This window comes from Trypanosoma conorhini (genome assembly GCF_003719485.1).
Source record: "Trypanosoma conorhini strain 025E chromosome Unknown Tco_14.4_contig_00174, whole genome shotgun sequence".
Taxonomy (NCBI): Eukaryota; Euglenozoa; class Kinetoplastea; order Trypanosomatida; family Trypanosomatidae; genus Trypanosoma; species Trypanosoma conorhini.
The window spans coordinates 19,532-32,360 of record NW_021704256.1 but is presented as its reverse complement, the minus strand read 5'-3'; the positions used below and the strand labels follow the sequence as shown (position 1 = coordinate 32,360).

General features: G+C 63.4%; 5 protein-coding genes across 5 annotated transcripts, besides 3 other annotated features; 4 read left to right on the top strand and 1 right to left on the bottom strand.

The window, feature by feature from the left end:
• Nucleotides 1-126: 126 nt before the first annotated feature.
• Nucleotides 127-588, bottom strand: Tco025E_03732 (uncharacterized protein; the record flags this gene model as incomplete). The annotated part of the gene is made up of 1 exon (XM_029370650.1): nt 127-588. The coding sequence occupies one exon, from the start codon at nt 586-588 to the stop codon at nt 127-129; it is 462 nt and encodes a 153-aa protein (XP_029229337.1).
• Nucleotides 589-754: 166 nt separating this feature from the next.
• On the top strand, nt 755-2,965 carry Tco025E_03731 (uncharacterized protein; the record flags this gene model as incomplete). The annotated part of the gene is made up of 1 exon (XM_029370649.1): nt 755-2,965. One exon carries the CDS (start codon nt 755-757, stop codon nt 2,963-2,965), a length of 2,211 nt encoding a protein of 736 aa, XP_029229336.1.
• A 303-nt stretch (nt 2,966-3,268) lies between these two features.
• Tco025E_03730 (uncharacterized protein) lies at nt 3,269-4,849 on the top strand (the record flags this gene model as incomplete). Its single annotated transcript, XM_029370648.1, has 1 exon — nt 3,269-4,849. The coding sequence occupies one exon, from the start codon at nt 3,269-3,271 to the stop codon at nt 4,847-4,849; it is 1,581 nt and encodes a 526-aa protein (XP_029229335.1).
• Nucleotides 4,850-5,061: 212 nt separating this feature from the next.
• Nucleotides 5,062-5,146: a microsatellite.
• A 121-nt stretch (nt 5,147-5,267) lies between these two features.
• Tco025E_03729 (uncharacterized protein) lies at nt 5,268-6,278 on the top strand (the record flags this gene model as incomplete). Its single annotated transcript, XM_029370647.1, has 1 exon — nt 5,268-6,278. The coding sequence occupies one exon, from the start codon at nt 5,268-5,270 to the stop codon at nt 6,276-6,278; it is 1,011 nt and encodes a 336-aa protein (XP_029229334.1).
• Nucleotides 6,279-6,465: 187 nt separating this feature from the next.
• Nucleotides 6,466-6,485: a microsatellite.
• A 177-nt stretch (nt 6,486-6,662) lies between these two features.
• On the top strand, nt 6,663-12,605 carry Tco025E_03728 (uncharacterized protein; the record flags this gene model as incomplete). Its single annotated transcript, XM_029370646.1, has 1 exon — nt 6,663-12,605. One exon carries the CDS (start codon nt 6,663-6,665, stop codon nt 12,603-12,605), a length of 5,943 nt encoding a protein of 1,980 aa, XP_029229333.1.
• A 35-nt stretch (nt 12,606-12,640) lies between these two features.
• Nucleotides 12,641-12,725: a microsatellite.
• Between the last annotated feature and the right edge of the window lie 104 nt (nt 12,726-12,829).

Here is a 12,829-nt window from a genome sequence, read left to right as displayed (position 1 = left end):
GTGCGTTTGGTCGATCCTGTGCTCTTGCGTGTGTTGGTGCTTTATTTCCCTCTTCTCTCGCCCTTTGTACCGGTTGCTTCGCGGCGGCAGGATGGTGGGAGCGGCGAGGCCACACTGCGGCGCGCGCTACACACACACTCTCTCCTCCTGCGGTGCGGGTGGGCTTAGTAAAGTATGCCGAGGCATGTCGAGGCACCGGGCCCTGGAACCGGTGCGGCAGTGCGGAGCCCTGGCGGCGACGTCATTGAAGTGGAGGTGGAGGAGGTGCGGCGGCGCGACCCCCACGGAATGGGGCAGCAGGCGGGGCAGCAGGAGCCTCGCGTGCGTGGGGAGAGGCCGGCGAGGCGCCTGCAGCCGGCACATCAGTGGGAGCTGCCAAGGCTGAGCTCCTCGCCGTCCTCGGGCGGCGGCTGCGAGACACGGGGCGGCAGCAGCGGAAAGAGCGGGAACCGCAGCCCGCCGAGGGTGACCCGCACCGTGCGGCAGCCGGCGCTGTCGGCGTCGCCTCTGAAGCCGGCCTTGGAGACCCCCGAGCAGCAGTTTGAGCTTTACCGTTCGCTGCAGAAGCGTGAGTTTGCGACGCTGCATGAGGAGCTGCAGTACCTGCGCATGAGCTACGTCCACGCGCAGAAGACGCTGCGGCTCCGCGGCGACGAAGTCGCGCGCCTGCGCCGAGAGCTGGAGGAAAAGTCGAAGGAGTTGGAGCGGCTCAAGTCGCTGCTCTCCCTGACGCGGAAAAAGCGCCGGGAGGCAAATGAATCGGCGGGTGCGGAGGAGGGCGGTGGCTCCGGGCGCGGCGAGGTCGCAAATGTCACGCCCTCGCTTGCGCTTTTCGCGGCCACGGTCAGCCGAAGGCGGCGGTGGTGAGCGCGGCGCGACGGCAAAGTTGCTGCTGGAGCTTCGTCGGAATATTGCCTCCCGCGACACGATTATCAGCAACCTTCGCCTGGAGCTGAGCTCACTGCGCCAGGCAAAGCAGCAGGCGCAGGAGCAAATAGATGCGGTGTCGGCGGAGGTGGCCGCGATCCATGCACGCTGTGAGACGCTCTCCGCGGATGTGTGCCTCAAGGAGCGAACTATTGAAGATCTCCAGAAGCGCTGCGGCGCCGCCCAATCGACGGCGGTGAAGGGGAGTACGACTAGTGGCAGCATTGATAACGGCAGTGGGAGTGGTGCCCCGGAGGTGGTGGAGCCCGGGCAGCGGCCAAAGGAGGGTCGCCTGCAGCAACGTGCGGCAGATACGGCCATTGGAAGCCTTCAGCAGCGGCTGCATCCAATAGAGGTGAGGGGGTTGTATTTGTCACGTGCCACCGGCACTGAGACGCAGCAGCAGACGCAATGGGGGAAGGAGGAGGAGGGGGAGGAGGAGGAACGGGAAGGCCTGCGCGGTGAGCTGCTGCGCCTCCGGCAGTGCCTCGATAGAGAGGAGGAGGCCCGAGGCGAGTCGGGGCGCTTGTGGCGCCGGCGTCTTGAGGCCGACCTGCGCACGGCGGAGTCCGAGTTGAGCACGGCTAGGGCCGAGGTGGAGGCGTGCAAGCGGGAGGTGGCAAGAATGCAGAGGCAGGTCACGGCCGCAGGCTTCATGGAGGCGCAATTGCAGGCCGCCCGCAATGAGAATGACGCCTTGCAGCAGCGTGTGTGTGAGCTGCGGGAGGAGAACCTCGCGCAGTCCGCACGTGAGCGGGAGCTTCTGGACGAACTGCGCGCCACGAAAGAGGCGTACGACCGCCGCGAGGATGAGGTGTCGTCGCTTCAGCGTCGGCTGCGGGCTTCAAGGGAGAAAGAGGGAGGGCTGCGGGAGGAGGTTGAGACGCTGGAGGGGAGACTGCGCGCAGTGGGGCCTGCCGCTTCCTACACGCACCACCGGAACGACGGCTCCGGGGCGGTGCCCGCCAACGCCCCCCCGCCGCACGAACTCAGCAGTTACGCGGCGCTCATGGAGCTCAACGCGCGGCTGCAGCAGCGGCTGGCCTTGTTGGAGGCGGAGCTGCAGCAGGCGCGGAAGGCGGCGCCGGCAGCCCACGCAGCGGCGGTCGCAGCCGCCACCTCGGACGAAGGCGTGGGTCTTGTGAAGGAGCGCGTCACACAACTTGACAAGTGCGTGTCGGAGCTGCAGCAGCGGCTGGCGCAAACTGGGGCTTTTCTCCAGCAGCAGCAGCAGCAGCAGGCCCAGTTTGCCACGTCGCAGCTCTCGTGTGAGCGGATGCGGACGGAGTTGAACGCCGTCCGCGACGCGTACGGCGCGCTCTCAGACTGCTGGGGCGCACTCATCGAGGAACTCGCAGGCGTGGGGTCCAGTGGGGCGGCCACGGCGGGGGAGGACACGCATGCTGGCAGGCAAGCAGCGCCACTTGAGGGCCCGCGTCCATCCGCCATTCGCAGCCGTTTGCAGGATGTGCAGCGGCACGCACTCCTGACGGCGGAGGACGCCCCAGCCACCATTGCGGCCTTGCGGGCAGAAGTCTCTCGGCTGTCCGAGTGTCTTCGGCAGCGCGAGGAGGAGTTGGGGCAGACGCGGCGGGAGCTGGTGGCGGCGAAGCTGGAGCTTGACAACGTGCGGCGGCGAGCGGCGACATGCGAGGGGATTGGAAGGGGCGTCGGTGAGCGCAAGGTCTCCTCTTTGCGCGCCGCCCGCATGGAGTTGGAGCATTGGCGACAGCAGGCGATGGAACGTGCGTTGGCCTGTGAGACGTTAAACAAACAGTGTGAGGAGCAGCAGCAGCTCATTACTTCCCTGCATGCTTCCTTGCGCCTGAACCCCACCACACCCTCACTGACGTCCGGCTTGGGGCTTATTGTGGGGGCGGACGGGAACGACGACCGCATCATAGAGGAGGCGTTGCGCGAGGAAACGGCGCGGTTGGACGAGGAGATGAACGCGCTGCGTCGCGAAGTGCGCACAATGAGGCGGGAGCGTGACCACTGGAAGGCGGTGGCAGCGGGTACCGCACCGCCAGCCTCGTGAGAAGACGCCCCCAGCAGGCTCCAGGTAGTACCTGCAGCACACATGCTCCTCTGCCCTGCGCTTTGCCTGCGTCATGTGGACAGATGTGTGCCACTCTCCCCCCATTTCTCCTCTCTTTTTTGTTTGCGTGTGTACTTTTCTTTTGCGGTTGCGTGTTCCCCCTAACTTCCCCTCTCTTTCCTTCTTGATTTCGTCCGTGCCGCTGGTATATATATGTATATACATTATCTTTGCGGCTGTTGTCCACTGGCGTCAGAGGTGGTGGGTGTGTGGAACGGAGAGGAGCGTTTCTGCGGGTGCGGGATGCACGCAGATCCTCCGCAACACGCGAGGCTCGCAAAAAGTGGCGCGGCGCCCCTCGCGACACCCGCTGCTCGCGAAGCGGATGATGCGGACGGTTTGCGCGGCGCCCATTCCGACGCATTATCGCGGGGACCGCATGACAAGTGCGGAGGGTCTTCTCTGGAGGCGACGACGCGGCCGACGGACGCGGTAGTGACCGCGGAGTCGATCCGGCGGGATGTGGAGAGGAGCATCGGCTTCGCCTCGGCCCTGCACCGTCAGCGCTGGGAGGAGGCGTGGCTGGGGCGCCTCCCGCTCTCCAGTTACCTGCGACATTGGGGGAGCGCCGTCGTGCACGCGGGGGCGGGGCTCCAGCTCTCCAGGCGGGGCCGCGTGCTGCAGGCATGGGTGCAGCGGTACTTTGTGCTGGCGTGGTCGCTGCTCTACATCTTCGACGGCGACGGTTCCAAGGACAAATGCCGCGGCGCCGTCTACCTGCACCGCGCGGATGTGCAAAAGACACGCGTGAGCGGCCGCCCCGTCATTGTGGTCACGCCCGTGACGCCGAAGAAGCCACCGGAGCTCGGCATGGAGACGTTCGCCTCCTTTACTATGTCTGTGGAGGCCGACCGACTGCTGGAAATCTGGTTTGTTGCCCTGCAGAAGACAAGCGCCGCGGCCCTCTCGCCCGGCTCTGCGGCACTGCAGCAGACGAACACCTCCGGCCTCGCCTTGAGCCCCGCAAGAGAGCCACAGCCGCAGTCACAGTCACAAGCGGTGCGTGTGGCGTCGACGCCAGAGGCGCGGCTTGATGCGGAGGGCGCACTCCCCTCGCCACCTGCCTCTGTTGTGGCTGCAGCCGCCACCGATGCCGGAGATGAAGCGGCTGCCGTGAATGGCCTTGACACTCCCAGCCGCAACCAGGTTGCTCTTTGGATGCGTGAGACAGGCGCGGAGCCGTCTCCCCGCCCTGAAGAGCAGCCACAGGTGACTATCACCGCCAACGCGGCGGCTTCCGCTGCACCGGAGGACCGCGAAACGATCATTGAGGCGTACCGGCTGCAGCTGCAACAGGTTACGGTGAGCGCGTCCAGCGTCAAGGCCCGTCTACGACGCATGGCGGAGAGAAAAGACAAGCTGCAGCTTGGAGAGGTGCTTTTACAGTTCGTGCTGAGCCACGTCAACGACGCCGCGGCGCTCTGGGCACTGATTGACCACGTGGACGAGTTGCCGGATGCGCTGCCGCAAACCCCTGCCACGTCCGTGCCGAGGTCGCCCTCCTGCCGCGGGGGAGAAGGGCACTCAATGCTCCCCGGCACCTCTCCAGGTCATGCTGCCAGCAACGGGACCGCGTTGCGTATGTCGCCAAATTGTGTTGGGCGGCACTTATCGTCTATCGAAAAAGTCCAAACTGAAACTAGGGAAGATGGGGCGGTCGCGAGTCCGCTGAGCCACACGTCAAGGGACACGGTGGGGGCTGTCCCCTCTGCGGCTCACGCGCCCCACGCCGTCGAAGTGGAATGGCGTCAGCGCATGCGGCGCCTGCAGCAGCGCCGGGGCGTCATTGACAGCATTCTCAGCGAGCTACCAAATTTCGCGTGAGGGAGCGGTTGACAGAGCACGGGGCTGCTGCCTCCTGGAGGGGAGACGATGTGCCATGGGGTGGAGGAAGCGGTATTGGGACGTGAGCAGCGATGGGTGCTGGCACAAGGGAGGTGTGGGCAGACATTGCCGTCACGCGTGCGACTGCGTCCATGTGCTTTGCTCTGCTCTCTGCGGGGGGGAACTCGTCTTGGTTCCCCCTTTGACTCTCGGTTGTTGTTATTGTTGTTGTTTTCTTCTGTTATTATTGCCCTTTTTTCTTGTTTTTGTTTTGTTTTGTTTTTTGCCTTTAATTTTAAATGGACGCCCGCACATGCAGCTGGGGAAGGAAGAGGTCCCTTCCAGTAAAGAGATAAGGGCGAGTGGAACGCATCCACTCCCACACACACACAGAGTGAAATAAAAAAAAAACAAGCAGATGTCCTTTGCGCTGCTCAGCCTTCGTCGGCGCGGGTCCAACGAGTCGCTACGTGGCGCGTGCGCACTTCGCATGTGGCGTTTTATTCCGGCCATCGCGAACCGCGTTAGCGCCTGGGACCACGACTGTAGCTCGTGTTGCTGCAGCAGGCGGTGCTTTTGGAATCCCTTCGCGACACGCGGCGGCGGCGGTAGCGCGGCGGCAGCGCAGCCGAAAAACACCGTGCAGCACCAACGCATCGTCGAGAAGGCGCACAGGGACGCGTCGCTGCACAACGAGCGACTCCTGGATGCCTGCCTCGACCTTTTGGCGCTCTGCGGCGGTGGAGGCGAGGCGGGAGGTGCAAAGCTGCTGGATGGAGGCGGCGGCGTAGACCTCGCTTCCGCCGACGCCGTGGCTGCTGTGGTGGAGGCGACCCTGCACGACTTTCGCAAAACGCCATCCGAGCAGTTTGACCTCGTCTACGCCGCCCTCTGCTTACCGATAGCCACAAACAATCTCCAGGTGCACCGATGTCTGATGGTGGTGCTCGAGGCATTTCTGCCCGAGGTTCTCTTTCGCATCTTTGAGAGCGAAGACTTGGTAGTGGTGGGCCCTGGCGGTGCCGCGCGGCGCGACGCCCTGCTGCGCCTCGTGCACGCGCTGCTCGGGCAGGCGGACGTCCCGGCCGGGGTGGAGAGCGAGGAGGTGGTGCTTGTCTACCTGGACGACGTCCGCGCCGTGTTCCCGTCGCTCCGACGCAACCCGGCCTTCCTGGAGCTAGAGGCGAACGCCACCAGTATCGCCATGAAGGCAAGGCTCTTTGCGTTGCTCTCGCAGCTGTGCGTGGAGTTTGACACGGCAGGCACGGGCAAGGTGGATCTGGCGGAGCTGCAGTCCACGGCCCAGCGGGTGCTGGGGGAGGAGAAGGCCCGCCTCTTGCTTGACGGGGCGCAGCCTGACAAGGACGGCAAGATACGGTACACACAACTCACCTCACTCTTGACACGCCCGCCGCCTCAGCCGAAGTAAAAAACGTGCCGCACCGCCGCGACCTGTTTCAGTGCCCACACGATTGTTGGCGCTGCTGCAACTTTCCGCAGCCTCCTCCCCTCTTCGTCTCTATCCCCTCACCGGGCCACAAGCCACATCGGCCTGCGCCAAATGCACACGCAGCCGCGCCTCTTCTACACATGTGCTACTCCTGTCGTGTCCCATTCACACACACACACACACACATGTACTTACTTCTTTTATTCCCTCTTTGTTTAAAACGTTTTGTCTTTCATGCTCCCTCCGTGGAGGACGCCACGCCTCCACGTGAAAGGGCCCGCGACTTCCGCTTGACTCAGTGGCGTTGCTGGAGTTGGGGACTATTGAAGGAAGAGGAAGGAGCAAGCGAAGAAGTCAGGGGTGATGCCAGATTTCGGCGATGACCCCTGCGCCGGCGGCATCACCGACTGCCTCTACACCCTCTATGCGGGATCAACTGGGGGTGGCGTCCTCGTAGAGTCGACAGTGTCACAGCCGCCGACGCTGGTCGTGGTCACGTTCGGCAAACCGCCCGCGTCCTCCGCGGTTGTGTTGGAAGCCGCTCACGATGAAGCAGCCTTCCTCGCGGACCTAATGCAGACGTATCCGTTCTCTCAATTTATGCTGGTTACCTACGCGGATGAGGCCACGCCGGCTTCAAGCACAGCCTCGGTGGGAACCCCTCCCGTAGAATGGGTACAACAACTTACCCCGAAATTCTGCTGTGTGCATCTCTCGCGCTTTCGGCGCCATGTCGTGTGTGCGCCGGCCGTGTGCGAACTCAACCCCGGCTGGATTCGCGAATTGCAGGAAATGTCGCGGAGTCTGCATACACCCCAGGAGCTTGTGGTGGACCTGTTTCTCAAAATAGGGCTCCGCATCAGCCTGGCAACGTTGTGCCACCTTGTGTCTGAAGTTCACTGGCTGGGACACGAAAATCTCGTTGCCGCGCTGCTGGAGCGCATGTCTGCGTGGGCGGACAAGGAGGCGCGAACGTCCTTCACCGATGCCTCCGCCGTGGTGGCGGGCGCCCTGCAAGTCCGCTGCAAGGCGAACTTTGAAAGGGTAAGCCACATGGTGCCAGACCACGGCAGGCTAGAGCTGGGACTGCGCATAAGGAGTGTGGCCGCTACCCACGCGGGTAAGGGCGACGGTGGTGGTGGTGGTGGTGCCGGCGCAGAGATGGATGAGGAGGTGTTGCCCGACCCGCCGCGGACGAGGAGGCCGCCGATCTCGTTGCTGGTGCTTCATGCCTGTAGCAGCGGTAGGACGCGGCGCTCAATCGACGAGGTGACGTGGCTGTTGGAACAGCTCAGCTCGGACGATGTGGTGTTTGTCTCCCTCGCCGGCGATGTGGTTGTGCAGCCCAGTCGCACGCCAGCGGCCATCCGTCAGTGGGAGGCCAACCGGGATGGTGCACGACAGCGCAATAAAAAGCGCCGCCCCCCAGTCCAGTTGGCGATGGCGGAGATGTGGAAACAGGCAAGGACGGTGCTGCGGCATTGGCGCTATGAGCGTCACTGTCGTCTGGCTCGTGGGGAACCCGCTGCGGAGCGTCGTACTGCGATTGTCTTCTTCGCCCCTTCCAACGCCGGCAGCTTCAACGAACTCTCCCTCTCCTCTGTGCGGCGTGGGCCGGCCTTCTACCGGGTTCCCGTGTTTTGCGTGGTCACGCCAGAGCGGGTGAAGAAGGCGCGTGTGCTGCTGGACCTCTGCCTGCTTACGCAAGGACAGCTTCTCTACACCACCGGGGAGGCGGCGGAGTTTCACGGCAACATGCCCTCCGAAGGGGCGTGTAAACGCCTGATTCAAGCAACCCTGCAGATGATCCGTGACACCTCCCACTTGAATGCCGCTTTATTTCTGGTGGCCGGCCACAGCAGCGGACGTCCTGTGGAGTTGCTAACGACCTCCACGACGTTTGGGGAGACGTTCGCGGCGCTCTTCCGCAGCGACTCCCTGACGGGGGGGAGAACAGGCAAGTATATGCTGCTGGGCCCACTTCAGAACGCGTCTGAGGTGCCTGTGTACATCTCCCAGCACTTGTCGGAGACGCTGGACACCGCAGACACGCGGCTGCGTCTGATGGCGTGTGCCTACGCGCTCGACACGGGGGACTACGAGGTGGTGCCGCTGCGGTCGCTGGGGGGCCTAAACGGCACCACACATCCTGAGCGCGTGTGGTGGACGCGTCTGCAGTTTGCCGCGGCGCTGCTGGATGAGATGCAACCACGCCGACTGCGTCCCGCCATCAAGTCGAAGAACTTGACTGAGGGCGATGCCGAGGGCTGGGGTGCGACGTGTGCCGTGGATGACACGCACCTCACACACAGAGGGGAGCGGCGTGGACTGCTCTTGGCAAGCTGGATCCTCTCCGAGTGCTCGGCGCGGTCCATACGGGGACTGCAGCGCGCCTTCCTCTCGTCGCTTGCCTCGCCGAGCCACGACGTCGGCAGTGCGGTTCTCTGGAGAGAGGACGAAGGGTGGTGGGCGGTGCCCCCGGCGGCGCCGTATTCCCCGCGCCTCACCCTGCGTCCATTTGTGAACCTCTCGTGGACAAACTTCCCGGCGCACGGGACATATGCGTCGAGCGTGGCGGCAATTCTCTCTCGCACATTTCCCTTTAATCCCATGAAGCAGCAACCCTCGTCACTCTCCTCCTCCACAACTCTGGCGCTTGAGTCCCTGCAGTACAGCACTGCCGTTATTCGCCTTGCCTCGGCAAACCATGTCCCAGCACTCAAAGAGGCCACGACGCGCTACATCGTGCTCTTCGCCGTGGACCTGCCCACGGAAACAATGACGCTGCGTCAGCTCATTCCTGCCTCCTCGCCCAGTGAGCTAGTGCAGAGCATAGCGCACGAATTCAGGGATTTGGCATTGGAACAAGTCTACTGCGTCGTCCATCTCGCGCTGCGGCAGGCACCAGAGTTATGGGTCTCCCAGGATGATGTGTTGGTGGCCGACGGGATTGCCTTTTCCACGCCATTTGCGCGCGTGGGAAGTGTCAATGTCATTACGGTCAGCCACAATAGTGCGGAGGTGGAGTGGAGTGGATCCGCAAGGGCCGTGCAACTCGTCTGCCGCCCACTCTCTGGGGACGAGTTGCGAGACAGGAACACGCTGTCATACCTGTACTCGGAGGACGAGGAACGTGTCGTTGCCGATGGCGAAGCTGCGTCGCACCACGTCATCACGAATCTTCAGCCCTGCACCATTTATAGTTTGGAGGTGCTGCCTGTGGATCGGGGGGAGGCCCGGTCCCTGGTAAAGGAGTTTCTGTGGTCGGAGGGGGTTGAACTGTACTTCGCCACGTGTATAGAACACAGGCGGTCAAGCTTGCGCCTGGACGCCGCTGTCCCGTCCGAGTCGGGCGTTACGCTGACTTTCTCCTACCCAATCTACTCTGGCGTGGCGGTGTTGTCCAGCTCAGCGGCGCTGGGATTGCGTGTTACGCCAACCATAACGCCTGCAAACGATGCCGCTGTCGTCGCACACTGCGTACAAACGCGGGACGACGACAGCGAGAAGGAGCATGCTGTGACGTCGCTCTTCGTCAAGGGCTTTGACGCGATTTTGCTGCATATCGCCTTTGACGTGGAGATTCGTCCCACACTTTGGCTAGGGAGAAACGGGGGCAGGCAGATGTGCTGGCTGAGGCGCGCGGTGTCGCCGCAGACGGAAGAAGTGGGCCCTTTCGAGGTCGTGCGTGAGATCCGCTGTGCCTCTACGCGCTCCACTTCGGTAACGCTGGAGTGGGAGGGCACTTCCACTTCCTTCACCGTGCGCCTCACGACCGGCAACGGCCCTGGGGAGGAAGTCTGCGGTCGCGAGCGGGTGGTGCCTGGGTTGGGCCCCCTGCGCATCACTCTGGATGCCCTGCAGCCACGCACACGGTATACGGCGACGGTGCGGACGGCAACTGGCGCGGGCACGGGGTGTGTGGGGTTTGTCACCCTCCCCGCCGCCCCCCCGCGCGAGATGGTGCGCGCGACCTCCAACTTGGCCTCCCTGCTACTGCGCGTGCAGCTTGGGGCGAGCGAAGAGGCGAATGCGTTCACTTCTGTGAAGCTCATGCCAGAGGAGCCACTGCTGAGCAACGCGGACGGAGCCGGCGGCGTCGTGGTCGCGAGCTATTCACAGGTGCCAGTTCGACAGCCAGTTGTTTTGGGGGTTGAGGCCAATTGGAGAGTCAACGCGACGGAAATTCTCTGCAGCGAGCCCACCCTCCTCTTTGTCGTCACAGACCTGCGGTGCGTGACGAGGCTTGACGGGTGCGTGATAATGCTCTGGACCTGCGCCGCCGCGCGGCACGGCTCCCCCCTCACCGTGACGCTCGGCGCGGAGTCGTTTGTGCTGCACACCCGGAACGAGTTGCGTTTTGCGCTGCCCCCACGCACCCCTGTTCGCGTCTCGTTTCACGGCCCTGCCATTATTCCGGAGGTGTCGCCTATTTTTTTGTTGCCGGAGCCTCCCCCGCTGGACCACGCCAACTGCACCGTTGGCGCCCTCACCGGAGGCACCGTGGAGGTGCGCATCTCAAAGGACTTCTTTGCGTCGCTCCGCCGCCTTCTTGCCGACGTGCAGGGGCTGGTGCGCGTGTTCCTGCACGTCACTGTGACTGAAGCAGCGCAGGTTAAAAAGTTTGAACTGTCAGTTGATGAGTGCGGCGATGTCGATGTGGTGGCGCAGGTGCCCGTGGCAAAGTCCCCGAAGCAGCGCGCAATGGCACTACGTGTGCAGCTGCGGGAGAGTGACGATGACTACGGCTGTGCGTTGCTCTGCAGCAGGACAGATGAGGCGGCCATGTGGCCCCGCCCCGTGCTGCTTATCCCAAAGGCTTTCTCTGAGTGCTTCATGGCTCCCATATCTCTACCGGCGCGCATCAAGGGGCTGCACGTTATGGCGTTACGACCAACGTCGGTCACTCTCGCCTGGGCCCCTCCCGAGAGCGAAGGCTCTTGCACGGCAAACTGCGCCGAAGTGTGCGTCACAGTACGCTGTGCGGCGCGGGAGGGGCATGGGCGGGAATGCAGGCTGCCTGTGCTTTTGCCGGCCCACTCTGTGAGTGTTGGGGGTCTGCTTCCCGCCACCCCGTACCTTGTGCTGGTTCGTGGCCCTGACGACGAGGAGGGCGAGGGGATTCGCCTCGTAACACCTCATGAGCTCACGGATTCCACGCTCGGTGAGTTGCTGCGTTCCGTGCAGGCATCCGTGGCAGGGGACGAGAGGGAAGACGCAGTGACAGGTTTCGCGCAAAACGACGCTCATGCGATGGCGGAGGCTCTGACGCTTCAAATGACGCTTCCGCCTGAAAGCTGCGCCTGTTGGTCGCTGCCCGCCCACTCCGCATGGCTTGGGGAGGAGACGGGGGAGTGTGGGCAGCTCTCCCCGTGCTTCTGCGTGCGCGCCTCGCTGCGCGTGGCCGTCGTTGCGGAGTCGGGGGAATATCTGCAGTTGTGGAGCACTGCGGGCGAGTCGCAGGCGCATACGGTCTCCCACACATTTCCAAATACACAGGGTGCAGCGGCCGCGCCGCTGCCGCGGCTTGACGTAAGGTGGACCTCCGATTTACACCAGCTGCCGCGAGGAAACGACGAGGGTTCCGGCGGCGCGGAAACTTGTGTGGACGCGGCGACGGCGCTGGCCGGCAGCAGCAGCATCCCTGCCACGACCTCCGCCGACACGCCGCAGTGTCGTACCGCTACCGTCGGGAGAACCTCCGTGCACCTGCCGTCCGACAGGCGCGTGGTTGTCGAGGTTGTGGGCTGCCCGCGTCTCCGCGGCATCGACAGGGAGCACTGCACCGTCGAGTGGAATGGCTCCTGCGCCTCCTACGTGGTTCACTGGCGTGTGGCTCCGGCGGGTGCGATTTATACGGAAACCGTCATGCGTCAGCAGGGCAGGCGTCCACAGTTGACGCTGGACCTCCGTTCGCTGGGCCTCACCGTTTTAATGTTTTGTGTGCATGGCGCAGAGGGCGTCTCCAACTGTGCGTTTTTCACCGTCGTGGTGCCGCTGACGGCAACGGAGCCTCGGGCGTGCGCGCATGAGAAGAAGGAAGCGGCCGCGGAGAGGCACGTCCCTGTGGGCTTGCCCCCGGAGTTGGTGACGGTTGCGTGGCCTACCGAGGCGGGGGCCCGTCTGCCGGGCGACCGGGACGGCGTTGTGTGCCACCTGCGCGTGACGGATCGGTCAAGCGGTGTGTGGGTAGCGGGGTTTGCGGAGATGCTTGGAGACCGGTTCGGCGGGAAGTCGCCCGACCCCTCCGCCATCACATGGCTAGACCCTGTGGGGCCTCTCCCCACGCCTGTGGCAATGAGCTAAACACCTTTCCAGGGAGGTGTTACGTGCGCATAACGACACAAATAGATACACACACACACACATATATATATATATATACATACAGACATAAAGTATATATTATATATATTTTGTATAAATGCAGAATATACAAGTTGGGGCAACTAGAGTAGATGCACTCGTGCGTGCGCTTGTATTAGTGTGTTCTGTGTAGACTCGCTTATGGCTTGTTATTGCCGCTTATA